The sequence below is a fragment of the Zeus faber genome, assembly GCF_960531495.2.
Source record: "Zeus faber genome assembly, chromosome: 12".
Lineage (NCBI taxonomy): Eukaryota > Metazoa > Chordata > Actinopteri > Zeiformes > Zeidae > Zeus > Zeus faber.
This window is the reverse complement of record NC_137196.1, coordinates 32719030-32736367: the sequence shown is the minus strand read 5'-3', so window position 1 is coordinate 32736367 and position 17338 is coordinate 32719030. Positions and strand designations below refer to the sequence as shown.

At 48.4% G+C, this 17338-nt stretch overlaps 2 protein-coding genes and 1 long non-coding RNA gene across 3 annotated transcripts in view; 2 read left to right on the top strand and 1 right to left on the bottom strand.

Annotated features, from left to right (window-relative positions):
- The first annotated feature begins 231 nt into the window (after window positions 1-231).
- Window positions 232-1202, top strand: LOC307237814. The gene is made up of 3 exons (XR_013844413.1): window positions 232-345; window positions 424-492; window positions 776-1202. It is a non-coding gene; the product is annotated as an uncharacterized lncRNA (long non-coding RNA).
- Window positions 1203-7494: 6292 nt separating this feature from the next.
- On the top strand, window positions 7495-11817 carry cdyl (chromodomain protein, Y-like; the record flags this gene model as incomplete). The annotated part of the gene is made up of 7 exons (XM_080011451.1): window positions 7495-7618; window positions 8607-9399; window positions 9478-9692; window positions 10641-10813; window positions 10930-11140; window positions 11361-11504; window positions 11659-11817. Exons 1-7 carry the CDS (start codon window positions 7595-7597, stop codon window positions 11815-11817), a joined length of 1719 nt encoding a protein of 572 aa, XP_079867577.1. The 5' UTR covers window positions 7495-7594.
- A 6-nt stretch (window positions 11818-11823) lies between these two features.
- rpp40 (ribonuclease P/MRP 40 subunit) overlaps window positions 11824-17338 on the bottom strand; it is a gene marked incomplete at its 5' end in the record, with an annotated part of 10803 nt that continues 5288 nt past the window's right edge. Inside the window, 7 exons of the mRNA XM_080010548.1 lie at window positions 11824-12453; window positions 12751-12882; window positions 12970-13147; window positions 13222-13344; window positions 13428-13523; window positions 14965-15033; window positions 15240-15384. Of these exons, the coding sequence (XP_079866674.1) occupies window positions 12255-12453; window positions 12751-12882; window positions 12970-13147; window positions 13222-13344; window positions 13428-13523; window positions 14965-15033; window positions 15240-15384 (942 nt within the window). The 3' untranslated portion in view covers window positions 11824-12254. The remainder of the gene's footprint in view (window positions 12454-12750; window positions 12883-12969; window positions 13148-13221; window positions 13345-13427; window positions 13524-14964; window positions 15034-15239; window positions 15385-17338) is intronic.

Below are 17338 nucleotides of genomic sequence, written 5' to 3'. Positions count from 1 at the left end.
AGACACCCCACGACCGCAGGAAAGCCAGAGAAGCTATGTAAAAGAAGCAAGGCTGACAGCCGCCTACTGCACCCAACCCACACCCACGGCGGCGAGCAGCTTCCAAGGGCCCCTGGAAAGCACCCTCCATATTTAGGGAGCAGTTAGAACACACCCTCCATAGGGAGCAGTTAGAAAACAGCCTCCATATTTAGGGAGCAATAAGAACACACCCTCCATATTTAGGGAGCAGTTAGAACACACCCTCCATATTTAGGGAGCAGTGATAACCGCCTGGTATTTTAAGAGCTCAGGGCTTCATGTGAACTTTCTTGAGGAACAGAACCCAATACACTACACAATAGAGTATGATATATATACCTAGTATATTGTATGTAGTAGTATATGTAGTATTTCACGAGTTTGTTGTACTGTCCTTTCTAGATTCAAGGAGGAAACACTGTGGTTCAGCGTTTCAGAAGGTTTGTTTATGACGCTCAGAACACGCTGATGGTAAGTTCCTGTGTAAATACACATGCTGTACTATGTATCAATATTAGTATGTATTTTCATGTATTATTATGGATTATGGGTTATGGATTATTATTTTCATGTATTATCATTATTATGCATTGCTATGTTTTAGCATGTATGATTATGTAATAGTATGTGATGTGAGCAAATAACAGTGCAGCCGCACTATTAGTATTACTGTATGTATAAGTGTGTATTAGTATGTATTGGGATTAGCATTAGTGTGAACTAATATGTGTTAGTATGTTTCAATGTGGTGCAGCCGCTGGGATGCCTGATCCTCTGCGCCCCCGTGGGGGTCCTAGTGTGTCTTGGTTACCATGGATACCGGAGGCGGGTCGCGAGACAGGACACGGAGGACGGAGACAAGAAGACGGATTGAAGGGACGCTTGCATGCTATCTGTGTTAGCCCCACACATGGCTGCAGAGGGGATCAACTAGCCAGCTGCAGTTCCTTTAAGCAGAGTCCTGGAAAACAAGATGGCCACTTCTCACCACATGAACCTGTTTGATGTTTCTTTTAGTTTCAGCTTGAAACTAGAAGACTATTTTGTGAACTATTACTCAATAGTTATAATATAATATAATTACTACTAAAACTATCTGTAGAAAAAAACTAGTGAACTGCAGCAATGTAGATGTTTCACTGAATTAAAACTTTTGAGACGAATATGAAGTTTTGCTTTTATTATTTTCAGACAAGGGTGTGGCCAAAATAAAATACAAGCCTTTGACAGGCCGTGCAATCTTTCTTTATTTTAACACTTTTCATTCTGAATTGATAGGAAATTAATGGACAGTGACACAAAGTTATTGACAAACAACTGTGAGAAATACTGGAAACAACTTTTGGAGAAAACCTGGAACTTAAAAGATGAATTCTGCATTCAAGAGAAGAGAAGAATCTTTATTTATCACATGACACCACAACACATGCATACACCCACACACACATGCTTTGGATGGTGGCCGGTGAAATGTGGCCTCTGCATTGCAAACTGGGGTTAGTCAAGAGGAGGCTGAGGTTAGTCAGGAGGAAACTGGGGTTAGTCAGGAGGAAGCTGAGGTTAGTCAGGAGGAAACTAAGGTTAGTCAGGAGGAAGCTGAGGTTAGTCCGGAGGAGGCTGAGGTTAGTCAGGAGGAAACTGGGGTTAGTCAGGAGGAAGCTGAGGTTAGTCAGGAGGAAACTAAGGTTAGTCAGGAGGAAGCTGAGGTTAGTCAGGGGGAAACTGCTTTGAGTCAGAAGAGGGCTGAGGTTAGTCAGCAGGAAGCTGGGGTTAGTCAGGAGGAAACGGGTTAGTCAAGAGGAAACTGGGGTGAATCGGGAGGAGGCTGAGGTTAGTAAGGAGGAAGCTGGGATTAGTCAGGAGGAAACGGGTTAGTCAGGAGGAAACTGGGGTTAGTCAAGAGGAAGCTGAGGTTAGTCAGAAGAGGGCTGAGGTTAGTCGGGGGAAGCTGGGGTTAGTCAGGAGGAAACGTGTTAGTCAGGAGGAAACTGGGGTGAGTCAGGAGGAGGCTGAGGTTAGTCAGGAAGAAGCTGAGGTCTGTCAGGAGTAGGCTGAGGTTAGTCAGGAGGAAGCTGAGGTTAGTCAGGAGGAAACTAAGGTTAGTCAGGAGGAAGCTGAGGTTAGTCAGGAGGAAACTGCGGTGAGTCAGAAGAGGGCTTAGGTTAGTCAGCAGGAAGCTGGGGTTAGTCAGGAGGAAATGGGTTAATCAGGACGAAACTGGGGTGAATCGGGAGGAGGCTGAGGTTAGTAAGGAGGAAGCTAGGATTAGTCAGGAGGAAACTGGGGTTAGTCAAGAGGAAGCTGAGGTAGTCAGGAGGAAACTAAGGTTAGTCAGGAGGAAACTGAGGTTAGTCAGGAGGAAGCTGAGGTTAGTCAGGAGGAAACTGCAGTGAGTCAGAAGAGGGCTGAGGTTAGTCGGGGAAAGCTGGGGTTAGTCAGGAGGAAACGGGGGTGAGTCAGGAGGAGGCTGAGGTAAGTCAGGAGAGGGCTGAGGTTAGTCAGGAGGAAGCTGGGGTTAGTCAGGAGGAAACTGAGGTGAGTCAGGAGAGGGCTGAGGTTAGTCAGGAGGAAGCTGGGGTTAGTCAGGAGGAAACGGTTTAGTCAGGAGGAAACTAGGGTTAGTCAGGAGGAAGCTGAGGTAAGTCATGAGGAAACTGGGGTTAGTCAGGAGGATACTGGGGTGAGTCAGGAGAGGGCTGAGGTTAGTCAGGAGGAAACGGGTTAGTCAGGAGGAAGCTGGGGTTAGTCAGGGGGAGGCTGAAGTCAGTCAGGAGGAAACTGGGGTTAGTCAGGAGGAAGCTGAGGTTAGTCAGGAGGAGGCTGAGGTAAGTCAGGAGAAAACAGGTTAGTCAGGAGGAAACCGAGGTTAATCAGGAGGAGGCTGAGGTTAGTCAGGAGGAGGCTGAGGTTAGTCAGGCGGAGGCTGAGGTTAGTCAGGAGGAAACTAAGGTTAGTCAGGAGGAAGCTGAGGTTAGTCAGGAGGAAACTGCGGTGAGTCAGAAGAGGGCTGAGGTTAGTCAGTAGGAAGCTGGGGTTAGTCAGGAGGAAACGGGTTAGTCAGGAGGAAACTGGGGTTAATCAGGAGGAAGCTGAGGTTAGTCAGGAGGAAACTAAGGTTAGTCAGGAGGAAGCTGAGGTTAGTCAGGAGGAAACTAAGGTTAGTCAGGAGGAAGCTGAGGTTAGTCAGGAGGAAACTGCGGTGAGTCAGAAGAGGGCTGAGGTTGGTCAGCAGGAAGCTGGGGTTAGTCAGGAGGAAACTGGTTAGTCAGGAGGAAACTGGGGTGAGTCGGGAGGAGGCTGAGGTTAGTAAGGAGGAAGCTGGGGTTAGTCAGGAGGAAACGGTTTAGTCAGGAGGAAACTAGGGTTAGTCAGGAGGAAGCTGAGGTAAGTCATGAGGAAACTGGGGTTAGTCAGGAGGATACTGGGGTGAGTCAGGAGAGGGCTGAGGTTAGTCAGGAGGAAACGGGTTAGTCAGGAGGAAGCTGGGGTTAGTCAGGGGGAGGCTGAAGTCAGTCAGGAGGAAACTGGGGTTAGTCAGGAGGAAGCTGAGGTTAGTCAGGAGGAGGCTGAGGTAAGTCAGGAGAAAACAGGTTAGTCAGGAGGAAACCGAGGTTAATCAGGAGGAGGCTGAGGTTAGTCAGGAGGAGGCTGAGGTTAGTCAGGCGGAGGCTGAGGTTAGTCAGGAGGAAACTAAGGTTAGTCAGGAGGAAGCTGAGGTTAGTCAGGAGGAAACTGCGGTGAGTCAGAAGAGGGCTGAGGTTAGTCAGTAGGAAGCTGGGGTTAGTCAGGAGGAAACTGGTTAGTCAGGAGGAAACTGGGGTGAGTCGGGAGGAGGCTGAGGTTAGTAAGGAGGAAGCTGGGGTTAGTCAGGAGGAAACGGTTTAGTCAGGAGGAAACTAGGGTTAGTCAGGAGGAAGCTGAGGTAAGTCATGAGGAAACTGGGGTTAGTCAGGAGGATACTGGGGTGAGTCAGGAGAGGGCTGAGGTTAGTCAGGAGGAAACGGGTTAGTCAGGAGGAAGCTGGGGTTAGTCAGGGGGAGGCTGAAGTCAGTCAGGAGGAAACTGGGGTTAGTCAGGAGGAAGCTGAGGTTAGTCAGGAGGAGGCTGAGGTAAGTCAGGAGAAAACAGGTTAGTCAGGAGGAAACCGAGGTTAATCAGGAGGAGGCTGAGGTTAGTCAGGAGGAGGCTGAGGTTAGTCAGGCGGAGGCTGAGGTTAGTCAGGAGGAAACTAAGGTTAGTCAGGAGGAAGCTGAGGTTAGTCAGGAGGAAACTGCGGTGAGTCAGAAGAGGGCTGAGGTTAGTCAGTAGGAAGCTGGGGTTAGTCAGGAGGAAACGGGTTAGTCAGGAGGAAACTGGGGTTAATCAGGAGGAAGCTGAGGTTAGTCAGGAGGAAACTAAGGTTAGTCAGGAGGAAGCTGAGGTTAGTCAGGAGGAAACTAAGGTTAGTCAGGAGGAAGCTGAGGTTAGTCAGGAGGAAACTGCGGTGAGTCAGAAGAGGGCTGAGGTTAGTCAGCAGGAAGCTGGGGTTAGTCAGGAGGAAACTGGTTAGTCAGGAGGAAACTGGGGTGAGTCGGGAGGAGGCTGAGGTTAGTAAGGAGGAAACTAAGGTTAGTCAGGATGAAGCTAAGGCTTAGTCAGGAGGAGGCTGAGGTCAGTCAGGAGAAAACTGGGGTTAGTCAAGAGGAAGCTGAGGTAGTCAGGAGGAAACTAAGGTTAGTCAGGAGGAAACTGAGGTTAGTCAGGAGGAAGCTGAGGTTAGTCAGGAGGAAACTGCAGTGAGTCAGAAGAGGGCTGAGGTTAGTCGGGGAAAGCTGGGGTTAGTCAGGAGGAAACGGGGGTGAGTCAGGAGGAGGCTGAGGTGAGTCAGGAGAGGGCTGAGGTTAGTCAGGAGGAAGCTGGGGTTAGTCAGGAGGAAACTGAGGTGAGTCAGGAGAGGGCTGAGGTTAGTCAGGAGGAAGCTGGGGTTAGTCAGGAGGAAACGGTTTAGTCAGGAGGAAACTAGGGTTAGTCAGGAGGAAGCTGAGGTAAGTCATGAGGAAACTGGGGTTAGTCAGGAGGATACTGGGGTGAGTCAGGAGAGGGCTGAGGTTAGTCAGGAGGAAACGGGTTAGTCAGGAGGAAGCTGGGGTTAGTCAGGGGGAGGCTGAAGTCAGTCAGGAGGAAACTGGGGTTAGTCAGGAGGAAGCTGAGGTTAGTCAGGAGGAGGCTGAGGTAAGTCAGGAGAAAACAGGTTAGTCAGGAGGAAACCGAGGTTAATCAGGAGGAGGCTGAGGTTAGTCAGGAGGAAACCGAGGTTAATCAGGAGGAGGCTGAGGTTAGTCAGGCGGAGGCTGAGGTTAGTCAGGAGGAAACTAAGGTTAGTCAGGAGGAAGCTGAGGTTAGTCAGGAGGAAACTGCGGTGAGTCAGAAGAGGGCTGAGGTTAGTCAGTAGGAAGCTGGGGTTAGTCAGGAGGAAACGGGTTAGTCAGGAGGAAACTGGGGTTAATCAGGAGGAAGCTGAGGTTAGTCAGGAGGAAACTAAGGTTAGTCAGGAGGAGGCTGAGGTTAGTCAGGAGGAAACTAAGGTTAGTCAGGAGGAATCTGAGGTTAGTCAGGAGGAAACTAAGGTTAGTCAGGAGGAAGCTGAGGTTAGTCAGGAGGAAACTGCGGTGAGTCAGAAGAGGGCTGAGGTTAGTCAGCAGGAAGCTGGGGTTAGTCAGGAGGAAACTGGTTAGTCAGGAGGAAACTGGGGTGAGTCGGGAGGAGGCTGAGGTTAGTAAGGAGGAAACTAAGGTTCGTCAGGATGAAGCTATGGCTTAGTCAGGAGGAGGCTGAGGTCAGTCAGGAGAAAACTGGGGTGAGTCAGGAGGAAGCTGAGCTTAGTCAGGAGGAAGCTGAGGTTAGTCAGGAGGGGCTGAGGTTAGTCAGTAGGAAACTGGGGTTAGTCAGGAGGAAGCTGAGCTTAGTCAGAAGGAAACTGGGGTTAGTCAGGAGGGAGCTGAGGTTAGTCAGGAGGAAGCTGAGGTTAGTCAAGAGGAAGCTGAGGTTAGTCAGGAGGAAGCTGAGGTTAGTCAGGAGGAAACTAAGGTTAGTCAGGAGGAAATCGAGGTTAATCAGAATGAGGCTGAGGTTAGTCAGGAGGAAACTGAGGTCAGACAGGAGAGGGCTGAGGTTAGTCAGGAGGAAGCTGGGGTTAGTCAGGAGGAAACGGGTTAGTCAGGAGGAAACTGGGGTTAGTCAGGAGGAAACTGGGATGAGTCAGGAGGTAGTCAGGAGAAAACTGGGGTTAGTCAGGAGGAAGCTGAGGTTAGTCAGGAGGAAGCTGAGGTTAGTCAGGAGGAGGCTGAGGTTAGTTAGGAGGAAACTGAGGTTAGTCAGGAGGAAACTGAGGTTGTCAATTCTGTGATTTTGGTGGGTACATTTTTATTTTTTTCCTTTTAACTCTCAAACTTCACAAAAATGGCTATTGTTGCATTTTGAAAATTTAACTGTTGGTGAACTGGCACTGAAATGGTGGTGAACTGGGGATAAACTGTCGGTGAACTGGTGGTAAATTGGTGGTCAACTCTCAACTACAACTACAAAAATGTCTGTTGTTGCATTTTGAGAATATCATTTTATTCTATTCATTTTGATATGTTTATTTTCTATCTTATTCAATTTACATTTATATATTCATGCATATACAAATATATAAAGCCTTTCTTTACGTTTCCTAAAATATATTATATTAATATCTAGAATAATTATTATTTGTTTTTGCTCCTAAAGAATAAATGAAAGTGCGAGATAAATGCACTGACATACTTCTTGAAATCAACCTCAGAGCCTTTCCCGTAATACCATTAAAATATTTGATGGAGGAAATATACTTTTGGAGGAAAGAACTGATACTATACACCGGTAAAAGTTATGGTTTACATATTTGTTTTTATTTTTACCAAAAAAGGATTAGTATTAGTTTTGTTTAGATACTACTACTATGACGACTACTACTACTACTACTACTACTACTAAAAATAATAATAAAAAAATAAAAAAATTAATAAAATAAAATAAAATTAAAATAATAATAATAATAATAATAATAATAATAAATAAATAAATAAATAAATAAATAAATAAATAAATGAATGAATGAATAAATAAATACATAAACAAACAAACAAACAAACAAACAAACAAATAAATAAATAAACAAATAAATAAATAAATAAATAGTAGTATTTGAAAAATAAACCTCTTGAATAATAATAATAATAATAATAATAATAATAATAATAATAATAAATAAATAAATAAATAAATAAACAAACAAACAAACAAACAAACAAACAAATAAATAAATAAATAGTAGTATTTGAAAAATAAACCTCTTGAATAATAATAATAATAATAATAATAATAATAATAAATACATATTAGTCACTTCCGGTAGCTCCTGCACAGACCGGAGGTGGCTAGCTGCTCGCTGCTAACGTGCCGGAGGCTCCGCGTCGCTCGCTGCTCCCCGCGGGGTGAGACTTCCGAAGTTGGCTTTCAAACACGTTTTACGTGCTGCGCTGAAGAGACGGAGCCGCGGAGGGGCGAGCCGATGGCCACGGAGGAGCTGTACGAGGTGAGGCTTGGAGGTTAGCCTGCTCCCTTAGCACAGCTACGGTGCTATGGGTGAAGCGGTGGTGAAATGGTGGTAAACTGGGAGTAATTTGGTGGTAAACTGGTGGAAAGCTGGTGCTGAACTGAAAAATAATCTCTTGAATCTTGAACTGGTGGTAAACTGTTGGTAATCTGGTAGAAAACTGGTGCTGAACTGGTATTAAACTGGTGCTGAACTGGTATTAAACTGGTGCTGAACTGGTGGGGAACAGGTGGTAAAGTGGTGATGAACTGGAGGAAAACTGGTGCTGAACTGGTGGTAAACTTATAGTAAACTGGTGTGGAACTGGTGGTACAATGGCAGTACACTGGCGGTAAACTGGTAGTTAACTGGTGCTGAACTGGTGGTAAACTGGTAGTAAACTTGTGGTAAAGTGTTGCTGAACTGGTGGTAAACTGGTGTTAAACTGGTGTTAAACTGGTGCTGAACTGGTGGTAAACAGGTAGTAAACTGGTGCTAAACTGGTGGTGAACTGGTGGTTACTGATAGTAAACCGGTGGTAAAGAGGTTGTAAACTGGTGGAGAACTGGTGGTAAACTGGTGGTAAGCTGGTGCTGAACTGGTGGTAAGCTGGTGCTGAACTGGTGGTAAGCTGGTGCTGAACTGGTGGTAAGCTGGTGCTGAACTGGTGGTGAACTGGTGGTAAACTGGTGCTGAACTGGTGTTCAACTGGTGCTGAACTGGTGGTCAACTGGTGGTAAGCTGGTGGTAAATGGTGAACTATGAGAAGGGGCTAGGATGGAGAGACCAAGGTGGAGGGGGTAGGTGGAGAGTGCAGGATTGAGGGTATTCTACAGGTCTTCACTGTAGAAGCTGCTGAGGTGGAGGCAGAGAGGTGGTGAGGGCGGAGCTTAGTCCTGTGGGCTTGCCATGATTCAGACAGCCAGGATGGAGAGGATCCAGCGTAAACCTTGGGTTTGACCTGGACTCTGTGGCCCTGTCTCTGTAGGTGGAGAGGATCGTGGACCGGAGGAAGAACAACAAAGGTAAGACCGAGTACCTGGTCCACTGGCGGGGCTTCAGCCGGGAGGAGGACACCTGGGAACCGGAGAGCCACCTGTCCAGCTGCCTGGTCTACATCCAGGACTTCAACCGCCAGCAGCGCTCCACCCGCAGCGCTCTGCACCCTGCCACTTCATGTGCGCCGGCCAGCGCCCTCTCCAGCTGCATGGTCTACGGCCAGGACCGCCAGCACATAGACGCCTCGCTGCGCTCCACCCGCAGCGCTCCGCACCCTGCCGCCTCTTGCGCGCCCAGCGCCCGGAAGCAGATGTCCAGACCCCCAGTCCCCGCTCCAGGTCCCGTGGCCCGGCATCTCCCCCCGCAAGAGGGCAGGACCACCATGTACCCTCTGCTAACTCACAGGTTCACTCCCTGCGCCAGCGGACCGGAGATGTCCACCACGGGCCTGCTTGCGGCATCTCCGGCAGGCTCCGCCCGCAGGGGCGTGGACCTGGCCAAGACTGGCATCAAGATCCTAGTTCCTAAAAGCCCCATGAACAGTCGCGTAGACTCGGAGGAGTCACCCAGCGAGGCAGCGCACAGTCTGGACGCCGCCGCTCAGGACGCTCACCTGGTTCCCCCAGAGGTAGCTCTCCTGGAGAAACCTGTTAGCGTGCAGCTAGCACCCGGAGAGGAGAGGGCACGCATGGGGTCCCGACCCAGAGTGCACCCTCAGAGCCTCCTGTCAACCTCGCAGGAGCCCAGGAGCCCCGCAGCCATGCATGCTCTGAACGCCACAGGTTAGCAGAGTCAAACCCCACCTGCGAGCCTGCCCGTTAGCCCCTGGCTGTACTTCTGATTCCTCTTCTTTTTCCCAGGATCCTCGGTAGTCCCAGGGGGTCTGGGCGTGGCTAGTGCCTCGGGGAAACGGCGGGTGGAGCAACGCTCGGCGGTGGACAAGCGTCTGCGCTTCAGCGTGAGACAGACGGAGAGCGCGTACCGCTACAGGGACATCGTGGTGAAGAAACAAGATGGATTCACCCACATCCTGTTGTCCACCAGGACCACGGAGAACAACACACTGAGCCCCGACGTGAGCCCCTTACCTTAGGTTCAGGACGCAACGTGACCTTGTTTTATCATTCAGGACATCCTCTAGTTAGAACAGGTTTCCTGATCAGGAGAAGAAAGTCAAATCTGTGACAAGGTGTTTTATTGTCGTCCTCCATGTACGGTAACACAGAACGTCCCGGTAAACAAAACAGCCTTACATATAAGACAACAATAACAAGATGGCACTAGGGTTGCCACGGTTACCGGTGTTACACGGTGTACACCGATTACATTACTTGCCCGCCGCCGCACCGTTGTTTTGCTTTTTCTTTTATATAAGTAAAACTCATTTAGTTAATTTTGGTGTGTCAGCGCCGACATTCATAGAATTAAAAAAAAAATTAATTTGTAAAATACTAAAGAATGTTGTCAGTTGTCTCCCTCCATCAGGCATGGCTCCCCCCCTCTGTTGTCATGAGTTTATTATGACATGACATCACAATAATAAAGTGCCGGGGGATTGATCAGTTTAATTAACATCAACCGTAAACTTTCATTTTCTTTGTCATTTTCAATGTTGGGCTCATGGAGGAGACGAGTCTCAGTACTGTGACTCGCTCCCTAGATTATCTGGACAATCCTTCATCCCGTCTACTTCACACTTGCCGGGTGTATGTCCAGGGATCCAAGGACGTGTGATATTAAAGCACACGTGAGCGGGACAGGGCGTCAGGGCTCGCAGCATCGCTCCCCAGTGAAGGACTTTAACTGACAGTTTAATCTCTGTTGTGGAAAGCAGCGTGGCGAGCCTGAGGACGTCACTGCAGCGCTCGCTCCGTCTCGTCTACGTGAGGACGTAGAATCTATCAGCACATTGTTGATTCTATCGTGTCTCGTTTGATAACTCACTGTTGTTGGGCGGAGCCTAAACGCTTGCACTTTAGAAGAGTTAGCGCTGTTGTGTGAAGTCCATTATGACTCCCCTCAGGTGATGAAGGAGATCCAGAGCGCCATGGCAACGGCAGCGTCAGATGACAGTAAGCTGGTGTTGCTAAGCGCGGTAGGAAGCTGTTTCTGTGGCGGCCTGGACTTTCTGTCCTTCATCAGACGACTGACCGACGACAGGAAGAGGGAGAGCATCAAGATGGCCGAAACCATCCGGTACCCAAAACTCTGTCTAAAGACTGAGAAGGGATATGAATTGTATTTCTTTAGTTAAAAGATTGTCTACTGAGGATGATGTCAACCGACTTGTAAACTTGTCCCTCTGTGTCCAGGACCTTCGTCCACTCCCTGGTCCAGTTCAGGAAGCCCATCGCAGTGGCGGTCCAGGGCCCGGCGCTGGGTCTGGGGGCGGCCCTCCTCCCGCTGTGCGACGTGGTCTGGGCCAGTGAGAAGGCCTGGGTGCAGACCCCCTACGCCGCCTGCGGCCAGACCCCCGATGCCTGCTCCTCCTTTACCTTCCCCCGGGTCATGGGCCTGGCCTCGGTGAGACCCCGGAGCAGAGAGTCAAGTGAAAACCACCATGTATTTATTCAAATGTTCTGTAGGTGTCGTGGATGCAGTGTGTTGAGCTCACCGACCAATCAGAGACGAGGACACATGTTCTAAAGAAATACTGCAAAAATATGAAATGACTACAAAACCCTGTTGTCTCAGACTGAAGCCCTATTTCTCTTTAATGCCTTGCTGACCTCTGACCTCTCAGGCCAGCGAGATGTTGCTGGGCGGCAGGAAGCTGACAGCCCATGAGGCCTGTGTGAAAGGCCTGGTGTCCCAGGTCCTGTGGCCCGGCACCTTTACCCAGGAAGTGATGCTGCGCGTCCAGGAGCTGGTGTCCGTCAACTCCCTGGTGAGTCCGTCCCCCGTGTCGTCCTCCATGTTGTTTTACAAAGATGTCCAGACGCCAACATGTTACTTAATTTGTGCCTCCATCTTTACATCCACGTCATCAGTCATGTTCCATGTCTCCCTGGGGGGGGGGGGGGGGACTTCCTGTCCTCTAGGTCCTGCAGGAGTCCAAGGCCCTGATGCGGAGCAGCTGCCGGAGTGCCCTGGAGCAAGCTAACGAGCGCGAGTGTGAAGCTCTGAAGAGGGTTTGGGGCTCCTCTCAGGGGACGGACGCCATCTTGAAATACCTTCAGAACAAACTGGACCAGCTGTAGTCTGGACCCCGTTCCCAGGTTCAAGCTTCAAAGGCCTTTTGCTTTGGGTCTGGAACGGAGCAGGGCCCCCAATGGTGGACCTCAGTGCTCCAGGGCCACAGGAGGTCATGGAACGTGATGTTACTTCCTGTTGTCCAAAGCTAAACTCATAGGACGTTTATCATTTTTTAATTGACCCAGAAAAGAAACATTTTTCTCTCATGAAGTCCACCCACAATGCCTTTCACCTGCTCAGTGTTTAGTGTCTGATTTGGAATTACCGATACCGGATCAAAGTCAAGGTTATGATTCAGATGATCAAGAACATTGATGTTGAGCAACAGTTTTTCTTGTCATCTTTATTTTTTTCCAGCGCTCCACGCACCTTACAACAAACTGTAAAGCTCCGTGTTTCAAGTGTTTATTAAACATGTTCTGCTTCCCGGAGCGGCACCCTGTCAGGGGGGGCAGGCGTCCTGGGCCCCGGTCCCCATGAGGATCCGCTGTTCCCCGTCCTGGAACAGCAACAGGCAGCAGAAGTGGTCCCCTCCTGTCAGGACACCGTGCTCCGCCCTCCCCCAGGAGACCGGGCTGTCCACGAAGCCATGCACGCTGAGGGCCAGCCAGGGCGTGGCGGGGGTCTCCGCCAAGCACCTCCTGCAGGGGGCCCAGGCGTACATAATCAATGAGGTGTGAACATTTTAAGAGTTACTACACGGCTGGGATACTTCAACTTTTATGAATAATAATAAATAAACTATAGTGGAAGACTCGTGTCCAGGAAGAAGTTTATATGTCAAATCCTAGTTCACACAGTGTTTTTATTCAATCATTACCAGAACTTCCTGTTGACATAGCCCATCACGTTTTTTCTACTTTTCCCTCTAGTAATAAATACTGTTATGAAATATTCATATAAATATTAAACTTCCGGGGAGATGAAAGGAATCGTACCTGAGCTGGTCCAGCAGCGTCAGGACATCGTCCGGGTGCAGCAGGCCGCTGACGGAGCAGCACAGAGCTCCGCCCACCTCCACCCGCGGCTCGGGACACGAGAAGGATGACAGGAAGCTGCTCTGCTGCGAGCTGCAGGGAGAGGGCGCTTTTAGGGCATGTCCCAGACAGTATACAGTGTAACGTATAGTCCGCCCGCAGGAAGTGATGCGGACCCACCAGGGAACTCCAGCCTCCACGGCTCCCAGCCACTCCAGGAAGCTGTGTGGGTCAGAGGTCAGGAGGTCAGAGGTCAGCAGGGCTGGGCAGACCAGGTCTCGCAGCACCCTGCTGGCGGTCTGAGGGCGGTGCTCGGTCCAGGCGTAGTGAGACAGGAAGTGTAGAGTTGCCATTTCCCCTGCAGGACACAAGAAGTATCACTACAACTCAAATACTTAAAACAGATAAGTTCTAGGGAACAGGAAGTCCTACCCGGGTCGTGAGCCAGCAGGAAGTCGCTCTCCAATTTGGTTCGCTCTCGTAGACCAGTGAGCAGGCGCTGGTAGCTCCGCCCACCTGGAGACCACTTCCTGTCTTTTAGGTCCACGCTCACCACTGAATAGGAAGTGGGTACAGTCACTGTACTGCCGCACTCCGGACCCCCCACTGTACCCCCCAATGCACCCCACACCCCCCACCGTATCTCCTGCAGGGTTTGCAGCTGAACTTGGAGGGTGATCCTTCCACTCCGAGCGTCTCGTACGAGTCTTTATCCAGAGACAGGATCAGGACACCTGTCAAGGTGTCAAGTCACTTTATTTATAAAACACATTTCATACCAGGGCAACACAATGAGCTTTACAAAGAAATACAATCAAAGAAAATATATAGTAAAGCACACAAGTCTGTCATAGACTGTAGTGAACATCAAGTTTTTAAGCTGCTTTTTAAAGTGTTCAGTGTGGGGGGCTCGCTCAGGTCCTCGGTAGGGCGTTCCATTTACTTGGGGCATAGATATAGAAGGCAGCCTCTCCTGCTTTACAGCTGGTACGAGGTAGTTAAAAGACCACTGCCTGTGGACTTGAGACTTCTTTTTGCTTCCTGTATAATGAGCATTTCTTTTATATACTGCGGTGCAAGGCCATTTAGAGCTCTATATACAAGAAGCAGTATCTTAAAATCAATTCTAGTTGGTGTTTCTTTATATGTGACCCACAGCAGACTTTAGGGTGATTTGGTGGTCTTTGACTTTTTTCCCTGCATCATTTGTGAAGAAGTGAAGAATCAGAGCTTCAAAACAAGGTGTCACTTATGTGAATCAAGCAAATATTTTTAAAGCTATGACTTGTTAATGACGAGGGCTTGGCAAACTGTGATTCTGAGATAATCACCTTCAAAGTTTTCAAAGGATCCTCGTCTTGTTTACTGAAGTGACATCAGCTTTTCTTCTTTGCGTGTTACGCCGCCTCAACAACAATGTCTTTGTGTGTGTGTGTGTGTAAAAGTAGTACGATTTAAAAGGTTGAACTCTATCAAAATGGTTTCACATTGTGACTTCACATCACATGGAATACGGAAGAATGATCTTCACCTGGACGCTCGCTTAGAAGGAAACCATCGAACCGCATTATTTAGCGTCTCGGTAAGTGAACTGTGTTTCCATGTCATCTAACGGGAATATTTAACTACACAGTTGAACATTTATCTACTAGTTATAAATCAAACTCGGTTTCAAAAATATGTTGAGAAAAAACAAAAAACAAAACACAAAAGAACACATCTGGAAAAATCTAATTTTCCTTCTTGAAGGTTTTCTCTACTTATTCATCTGCTCCTGGTGATTTTAGAAATGTGTGACATGTCAGGTTTTGCTGCAGTGGCTCACGTGTACAAGTGGAGCATATAGAGGATAAACAATAATGGTCCCAGAATCGGACCTTGGGACTTATAATATCCACTTGTTTTGAGACAAAATCTCCAATGAACAAAAATAACTGTAGTACCGGTACACTGTCCTCCTGGCACACTGTAGTACCGGTACACTGTAGTACTGGTACATTGTAGTACCGGTACACAGTGCTACCAGTACACTGTAGTACCAGTAAACAGTCGTACCAGTACACTGTAGTACCAGTACACTGTAGTACCAGTGCACGGTCCTACAAGTACACAGTTCTACCAGTACAGTGTACTACCAGTACAGTTTCTCTTCTCTCATCATCTCTTGTTTGGTACCATTTGGCAGCAGAGCAAAGCAGTTGTCTTCATCGATTCTGGTTCTGTAGGACAAACAGGAAGTAGAACCTGTGGAGACAAACAGGAAGTAGAACCTAAAACAGGAAATTGAATCTGCCAAGACAGACAGGATGTAGAACCTAAACTAAATCACGACCTGCCGAAACAAACAGGAAGTAGAACGTCAACAGGAAATGGAACCTAAACAAGAATCACAACCTGCCCAGACAAACAGGAAGTGGAATTGCCAGGACAGACAGGAAGTAGAATCGTACCTTTGAAAACAGCATTCTCCAGGAAGTCTGGGTCCAACAGCTCGAACAGTGGCAACTTCCTGACGAGGACGAAGTGTCTCCAGGTGTTGAGGAGTGTGTCCAGGTGTGGAGGCGTGGCGCTCCACCCTGGGACCAGCAGAGACACCTGCAATCACCTGGAAGCTTTACGGCGTTGTCATGACAACTCCATTTCAACACACATCACCAAGGATTTCACACATGGAGTTGGCTCGCCGCTCAAGAGCATCGGGTCCGAATCGTGTCCCTTTTATTTTAGTCCCAAAAGTTAAAAAAGTGGATGAAATGTCTGTGAAGGACATGCAGTGTTGAATGCATTTGAATATAACTTCCACACGGAGTGATTTCCTTCCACAGAGACACCGTGAGGCAAGACTCTGGACTATAGGAAGCAGACAGGGGCCTGACAGGAAGCAGACAGGGGCCTGACAGGAGGTAGACAGGGGCCTGACAGGAGGTAGACAGGGGCCTGACAGGAAGCAGACAGGGGCCTGACAGGAGGTAGACAGGGGCCTGACAGGAGGTAGACAGGGGCCTGACAGGAGGTAGACAGGGGCCTGACAGGAGGTAGACAGGGGCCTGACAGGAGGTAGACAGGGGCCTGACAGGAGGTAGACAGGGGCCTGACAGGAAGCAGACAGGGGCCTGACAGGAGGTAGACAGGGACCTGACAGGAAGCAGACAGGGACCTGACAGGAGGTAGACAGGGACCTGACAGGAAGCAGACAGGGACCTGACAGGAGGTAGACAGGGGCCTGACAGGAAGCAGACAGGGGCCTGACAGGAAGCAGACAGGGGCCTGACAGGAAGCAGACAGGGACCTGACAGGAGGTAGACAGGGGCCTGACAGGAGGCAGACAGGGGCCTGACAGGAGGTAGACAGGGACCTGACAGGAGGTAGACAGGGGCCTGACAGGAGGTAGACAGGGGCCTGACAGGAGGTAGACAGGGATCCGACAGGAAGTAGACAGGGGCCTGACAGGAAGCAGACAGGGGCCTGACAGGAGGTAGACAGGGATCTGACAGGAAGTAGACAGGGATCCGACAGGAAGTAGACAAGGACCTGACAGGAAGTAGACAGGGACCTGACAGGAAGCAGACAGGGGCCTGACAGGAGGTAGACAGGGGCCTGACAGGAGTTTACTGTCTTACATGACTCAAGAAACCAGAAAATATTCACATTTAACAAGCTGGAATCAGAAAGAAAGAATGACTCAAAACAATTACTCTGTGATGAAAATAGTTGGTGATTAATTCAATAGTTGGCAACTGATCGATTAATTGACTTATCGCTATCTCTACTCAATAGTCTAACAATGGCATAACAGTCAGGGCTGAGATAAGAATGTTTAAATCTGAAGTCCAATGGAATCATCACACCCCTAATACACACACACATCAGGGATGATCATTGACAGTTTTTTTTCTGGCACTATCCCATCATTTACCATCATCCGACAATATTTAAACATTAGGGCACTGTCCCCTGAACACAATGACGGTCTTTTTTATTGGACTTGTTAATAAAATCATAAATATCCGATTATTGGTGAACACCATCGCAGAGACGTGGATCCTCCAAAAAACAACAAAAAACTTTTAGTCACATTCCAATTCCAAAATCCATCAAAACGAGCGTTCCATTTCCAACTTCCAAATCACAATCATTTTGTCGTCGTGGTCGATCATGATAAACAGATGCAGCGTGGGGGGCATCGGCTCCAAACCAGGAACCAAAACCATAACCTTTTTTTAAAGTAAAACAAAGTACATTTATAATTTATTTATTCAGTGTTTAAGGTAAAGCCACGAGAATACACTTAAAACTGTAAATTGAGCATTATCACTATTATCATTATTATTACTACTACTACGATCATCGTCATCATCATTACAATATGGTGATAACATTCCTACTTGTTTTTATCAGGAAACGTCAAATAAAACACACTGTACTACTCTGCAGTACTCCGTTGGTGCTCTGTCGGTACTTTGCAGTACTCTAGTCTGTACTCTGTAGTACTCCGTCGGTACTCTGTTGTACTCTGTAGTACTCTGTAGTACTCCGTCGGTACTCTGTC